The sequence below is a fragment of the Phalaenopsis equestris genome, unplaced genomic scaffold, assembly GCF_001263595.1.
Source record: "Phalaenopsis equestris unplaced genomic scaffold, ASM126359v1 Scaffold000352, whole genome shotgun sequence".
Lineage (NCBI taxonomy): Eukaryota > Viridiplantae > Streptophyta > Magnoliopsida > Asparagales > Orchidaceae > Phalaenopsis > Phalaenopsis equestris.
The window spans coordinates 189,024-196,307 of NW_018164794.1; the positions used below are offsets into that span (position 1 = coordinate 189,024).

General features: G+C 36.4%; 1 protein-coding gene across 7 annotated transcripts in view; it reads left to right on the top strand.

Annotated features, from left to right (window-relative positions):
- The window catches only part of LOC110026119, a 69,917-nt gene that overhangs the window by 47,154 nt on the left and 15,479 nt on the right, over positions 1-7,284 (top strand). For 2 of the 7 annotated variants that reach the window (XM_020726930.1, XM_020726931.1), the window contains exons 7-10: positions 75-136; positions 227-347; positions 616-713; positions 986-1,089. In XM_020726930.1, coding sequence (XP_020582589.1) covers positions 75-136; positions 227-347; positions 616-713; positions 986-1,072 — 368 coding nt within the window. In that variant the 3' untranslated portion in view covers positions 1,073-1,089. Of the gene's footprint in view, positions 1-74; positions 137-226; positions 348-615; positions 714-985; positions 1,090-7,284 lie in introns of those variants that run through there. The other 5 variants (XM_020726932.1, XM_020726933.1, XM_020726935.1 and 2 more) reach the window with 3 other exon arrangements.

The window sequence follows — 7,284 nt, forward strand, 5'->3', positions numbered from 1 at the left end:
AATTTTGCTTTCGTCTTCACTAGTTTTATATATAGTGGATGTCAATCATTTAACTTATATTGTTGCATTAATGGATCAAAAAGATATGGTAGGATGGCGAACATCCTCTATCAGGCGTCAACAGGAGTTACCAAAAGTATTTATTGTTTAAAATCTTCTGATTTATGTGAATGTCTACTATATTGCGTTTCCCTTTATGCATCCTCCTTTCTTGTTATGCTGTCAGTATCATCTTCTTGTAGAAGATGAAAACTATCCGCATATTGTCCATGTTGACAAAGGAGATAACAAGAATGCTTTGGAAGAAGCATCGTCTGATGTTCTAGCTCAGAAGTACGACTTGGAAGGTAATAGTAGCTTGTATCTGTTCTTATACATTTATGCGTAATGATGTCATTGCAGTTAATTTATCTTTACAGGAAGGTTGGTATTTATATGGAATTTTAGTGCTTTCAATTTGTTCTTTTTTCGGAACATAGATAAGCTAATTTTTGCAATATTAAATTGTCATTATAGCATATGCTTCTGATTATGGCATGTCGATTTTGCTTCAACGTCATATATGTAATTGTGGAATTTTGATTAGAAAATAGAAATATCGTCTGCTGAATGCAGAGTCAATGATTCAAGGTCTCACACAAGTACCTTGGGAGCGTGTGGATGTTAGTTTTCAGAAAAGTCGGCAAAGGTATATTGCTCATAATACCATTCAGGTATGAATTCGCTTCAGACTTGGGAATATTTTAAGTTTTATACATTTATCTTGTATTACTTTGTTTTCATAAAATCTGGGTGTTTATTTTCTTTTCCTTTTGTAAATTATACTTGCAGGAATCTCACATTTTAATTAGCTTCTGAAGCATAGTGGATTTAATTTTTTTGATTAATAAAACATCCTAGTCCCTATATACACTTCTCACGCCATTGATACTTGGTCTTTTCTATTGCGTCAAAATAAGAAAATTTAATGGCATTTATCACGCAGGAGTTTATGGTATTCGAGCACTACATTGTTGAGTCAACTGGATTCGATAGAGCGGCGTCCTCTTTTTATAACTTTTTTCTCGTTTGAATGGTTTGATGCTACTGTATTTCTCTCTAAATTTTTTGTCTCCATCCTTGTGGAGCCTTCTTTCATGAAGTCGATAAACTCCAAATAGAAGATTCACTCCGGTTTTAAAAATTTCTCATTGATCTCCAATTACATACCTATTGTTAACTTCCATGTCGCATGAAGTTTATAGAGCTTGCTTGGGGATCCATGCTTTCTGGTGCCATTACTTCTATGGTTGTGTCTGAAACAGGGGTGTGATATTTCTGAAGTTCTGCTTAACTGCTTATTATGAATTTATAACTGTTTTTTTGGTTCTAGCAGCTGCCTTGCCTTTGCGATGCATATTGAAGCTATCCTTTAAGGGCTAATTGGTTTAACGCATCTTTCCTAACAGATATGCACAAAGGCTCCAATACTCTTCATAGACCTAAAATGTAAAACCCTTCGAGTAAAATGAAACTGCACTCTTAAATATTGAGATACCTTTTGGTGTAACTGATGGAGTTTCATCAGAAATTTCAATGCTAAGTGTGGTCATATGAGAGCACCCCTGGGACGGATGATCTCCTAAGACGTTATCCCAATTGAACAAAACTGTGAGGCCGTTAGACCAATGTTGATAATATTTCTCGATGGGTGAGTCGGGCTGTCACAAATGGTTCCAAGCATTACACTAATTTGAACGTGGGACTTAAGTGCCATACAAAATATTGTGCTACGCCATAAGATCCATCTCTTGAACCCTCCTAGATGAGACAGAGTGCTACATGGTGGGAGCCACCTCTTGAATTTGTAGCGGCCATCTCTAGAATCTTAGCTTTGTGGTAGATAATTTCGGGGACATCAAATATTGAAGCACATTTTGGTGTAACGATTGGAGTTTCATCAGAAACTCCAAAGTTAAGCGTGCTCAAACTAGAGCACCCCTTGGATGGGTGATCTCATGGGAAGTTATGCCAATGGGGCAAAATCGCGAGGCCATTAGGCCAAAGCGGACAATATCTCGCTGGGTGAGAAATCGAGCTGTTCATTAAAAAGCATTGATCATCCTATCTTTTGTTTTCATAGTTTTCTTCATGCTAAACCATTTTCTTCGTTCTCCTTGTTGAAGTTTGAGGAGACTTGGAGCTTATGCCCGAAATAGTCTAGCAAATACCTAGTTAAAAAATATAGAGAAGTCAAGAAAGCAACAAATATGGTGCAAGCAAACATTTATATTATTGTAACTTTCCAGGCAAATGATTATAACAAAGAATGTTTGGATTTAGGAAGTTTACATCATCACAAGACAGACAATTTTTCAGAGGTTTGCCTAGAAGCGTTTTTGAGAAGCATCTATATGAGCAGAGAGTCCCTTCTCAAGTAGAAGGGAACGAACTTGAATAGAGCTTTCTTTGAGCTGAGGAGGGAGTTATGAGAGCAAGATGGGAGCAATTTTGAATGTGCCTTCATAGTGGACTTGGATCAGTGCTCAAAAATACCCCCTCCTGTATTTGTCTTTCCGTGTTTTTCAAATGCTAAAATCAAGTCTTTTTTCTGCTATGTATTTGTGGCAATGCCTCATATAGTTCCTACAACACAGATGATTTGCTTTGCTTTAGGTCCTGCATTCAAGGAGAGCAAAGTTGTTCATTTTCTTTTCCTTTATTTTTTTTATTTTATTTGATTCATTCATATGTCTATCTACACATTCAGCCTCATAGGGACACCTCGCAAGAAAAGAATATTCTTGTTTAGGCCAAGTTAGATGTCACCAAGAAAAGACCACTTTCTATCTAGGCCTCATCCCCGTCTGGTGATCTACTTGGGAGAATGAATTGCCAAGAAGAATTCCTGGCACGTAGCCTCAGATGTTCATGCTGGTTGAAATGTTCAAAGCACACATTATGGTCTTTGACATTTGTTAGTATCATCCATTGTTTAGGAGACTTGAAATACCATTTGACTTAAAAAGTGATTCCCGTACTTGAGGAATCATTTACTTATTCTTTCATTGACTACCCAAAAATAGATTCAAAATCTCCCATAAAATTCTCAATCTTTGAGCAGTATCTTTTTGGAGAAACTTCTAGCATGCCGTTCTTGTGAGGAGTTTCATTGACCTTTGTCAGTACACAGAGACAGGAGAAGTCATTCTTATTTAGATGATCGATGAAAATGAAACACTTTCAGTTGTTTATATCATTCTTCCCCAAGAATGTTCCTTCAAGTGCTGATACACCAATTACCTGCAGTTTTTGAGGTTAAAGATGCACTCTTTGTTGTCTTCTGTAGATGCATGAACCCTAGATGTGGTGAAGATTGTGCCCCTGTTGCATCAAATTACACTGATATTGTGGCAGTTCCTAGAAATCTTTTTTTGATATTCTGATTTTATTGTTTGAGTAATTGGTTGATTGACTTACAAACTGATTTGTTGACTTGCACCCGACATAATCGATGCAGTTTTATAAACTAATCAGACTGAGTAGTTTTAACTAAGCTTGGAGTTGAGTAAACATCATGTGGTACTTGGCAGTTTCCAACTGGTACTTTTTAATATTTATACTCATGGATGAGCTCAAACTTACCTGCAACATAGTTGTTAAGAGTGTAGTTTTCCATCATGAGATTCAAGTGCGCATCTTGCCCAAAACTCATGGGTGAGCAGCATTGAGTATGGCCGGATGGATGGTGGTTGCGTAATAACATTAGAAGGTTTCCACGAGCTTCGACGAGCATAATTGATATTTTGTGTGGTCTTTTATGAGAGAATTTAATTTTTTAATGGCCCATATCATACATTATCTTCTAGGACCAGTCTTCTTTGATAATGATCGTGGAGATATTGGTAAGTAACGCTCTTATATATTGTCTTCTACAAGACAATCCTCTCTAATGTTGATAGTGGAATAAAGTTGTGCTATTGGAGAGTGTCGTATGTCGTATATGAGATAACGACCTTAGCATACCGAATTGAATGACATATGTTATGCCCCATTAGATGAACCATTTTGCCTAAAAAGTTAGATTTCATAAGCAGGGAGTTTACTATTCTATTAAGCAGACGAGATAAACCTAGACGAATTCTCCAATCTCTTATGTCTACCTTAGTTGGGGGATTATAACTGATTACGGGTGGTACTTCTTTTCATGTTCTGAAATGCATGTTATTTTCTTTTCTTTTTTAAGTCCACCTCAAAGTTTTTAAGATGGGATTTATTATGGTGTAAACTATATTCAAATCTTAGACCTTAGAAATAACCTCCAAGGCCCTTACCAATGGGACAAATTTGCACCCATTATTGTCTATCTATATTTACTTTGTGAATGATGCATAACTTATGTTAGTATTTTGTAGTACTTGGATGTTATTGAAATAATCTTCTCCTAAATGTTATCTGATTGCTCTTAAATAATGTTTGTATACTGTTGAACATGTCTAGGCAATTAATTAGGAAAATTGATGCTTGGAGGCAGTGTAACCTCCATTATAGCGCGATGTAACCCTGCTGTTAAAACAAAAATTACTTTTGAAGTCGCTATTACCTTCGTTATGGGATAGTGTAACTCTTTAAGTGATTGGATATTCAAGAGTTAGCATGATCATTGGATCAATGCGCTATGCTAATATGATAGAGTGAGATATATTTATGAACCTTGACAAAATAAATTTGGATGATATACAAGCATATGATTGAATTATTCAAGTTATTGTTTGGTCGATTAAGTATTTAAGTCTTTTTTTTCTCTCATTGTATATTGAGCTAATTTTATGTAGTATAACTTTTAGCACTTCATGTTGTGAAAAAATGACGACAATAAAACGAAAATTGAAATAAGAAATTCACAAACAGAAAAACAACGAAAACACAGATTTTACGTGGTTCAGCAAATTGCCTACCCCCACGGAGCTGCAGAGGATTTTATTACTTCGAGGATTACACCCGTCGAACAGCTCAACGATTACAAAAAAATAATTTTCTCTCTCCTCCTCTCTCTCTCTCTCCCTCCCATTAAGCCGAGCCCACTCGAGAGCTACATGAGAAGAAAAAGAATACAAAAGAAAAACAATTTTCTTTTTCCCCGTAAGCTTTGCACCGAACGACCAAGACAAGGGGGAAGCTACTATGCGATATTTAATTCTTCCATAAGCTTAATTGCATGCTTAATCACCTTCTTGTGAACACACAGACATTTATAAATCTTCTTTCAGACCCATTAAGGAAAACCTTAATTGCGAATATCCCTCCTCCATATTCCTGACTTTCATTGTGAAATTTGGAGAAGAGTTGGCGGGAAGATAATTAAGGAAGGCTAATTAATATCATAATTAACACCTTTAATCATTACCAAAACTGCAGTGGACCAAATCTTCAGTTTTCTTAACAATTCTCCTACTTGGAAATTGGGACACTGACTGCATCGCCCTCTTTCCTCAAACATGATATCCTTCACCTCCCCAACTCAAAACCTTTATCTTAATGCTAGAAGACCAACTGAAGTTGTACATAACTTCAGTTTCTCAAGAGTAACGCTCGTAGTTGACATATCAGCGTCAACGTTGTCTTGTACCTTCAAGCTCTTTCTTGGGTTACTCATGTTACGTCAACGTTGTCTTGTACCTTCAAGCTCTTTCCTGGGTTACTCATGTTTCTGCTTACAACTCCTACTGCATGGATAATATTTTGTCTCTGTTGAAAGCTCTTTTCAACAAGTCTAGTATTGTACTTCTTATTGTCATTAAGTGCAGTCTTCACCCGGTATACACATTTGTTGTGTAATGTCTTCTTCCCTGGTGAAAGTTCTGTCAGCTCCCAGGTCTGATTCCCTGACAGGGAATCTACATCTTCTTTCATGGTCAGCTCCCACTTGCTCAAATTTTCATCTTGCAAGATTTCTTTATAGCTTTGACTCATGTGACCAAGCCTGCAATGCCATAGGTTTGTTGTGCTTTCTGCAACTGTAGTGACAACAGTATTGAGTAAACCTGTAGTCATATATAGTATGTCAGTTTTCGTACCCCGAGCAAGTACTTATCCCTAGTACTAATACTCCATTGGAACCTTCCAGGTGCTATCAGAGAACACTACTGAATAACTACCCTCATTGAGCTGCCCAACCGAAATAAAGTTTTTATTCAACTCAGGAATGTGTCTGACCTTTTTCAAAGTCCATTTGCTCTTGTTTGGGAGTGCAATATCAACTTAACTCATCCCTACCACGTTCAAAGCTTTTCAATTAGCTAGATATACCTTCCCAAAGTTACCTGCGACATAATTTTGCATTAACTCCCGATGGAAAGATGTATGCAAGGAAACCCCTGAATCTAGTATCTAGTCATCAACAAAATTGTGAACTGCCAGCAGTAGTGCATCCTCTACTTTTTTCAGTTACAACATTAACGCTATCATTCTTCTTTTCTTGGGATTCATGCAGTTCTTTTTATGTGGCCAATTTTGCCACAATTCTAGCAAGTTTTTGCTGACCATGTTTTGATTTTGATCTTTCTTTGTTTGAGTTCCAGTCTTATGATCTCCCACTGGAATCAACATTCAGTGCCGAAATCGAACTAGAGGTTTCGCCAGAATCTTTCCTGCGCACCTCATCCAAAATCAAATTACTATTATCATCATATTTGGTTTCGCCAGAATCTTTCCTGTGCACCTCCTCATCCAAAATCAAATTACTATTATCATCATATTTCAGTTTATATTTATCTGCAGAACTGCTAACTGCTATCCTCATGTCTTCCCAACTATTTAACAATGAAACCAATAATATCAGCGCACGTATCTCATCGTCAAAATTAATTTCCACATACGATAATTGATTTATGATGATATTGAAATCACTCAGATGCTGAGCGATAGACACACCTTACGCCATCTTCAAGTTGAATAACTTTTTCATTAAGTTCACATTGCTATTCGCCGATGACTTTTCATACATACCTGATAAACCTACCATGAGATCTGCAGTAGTCATCTCCTTGATGACATTGTGGGCAACGAATCTCGACAGAATTAATCGAATAACCCCCAAAACCTGTCGATCCAACTAGGGTTGTACACGAGCCGAGCTTGAAAAAAATAAATGTAAAGTATGAGATTCGAACATGGACCAAATGTATACAAAAAAAAACATTAACCACATTACCACACGAGATGTTATGATTTAAACTTAGATATAAATATATTATTATATAAATAATGTAATATATTATTATATAAATAATTTTATATATATAT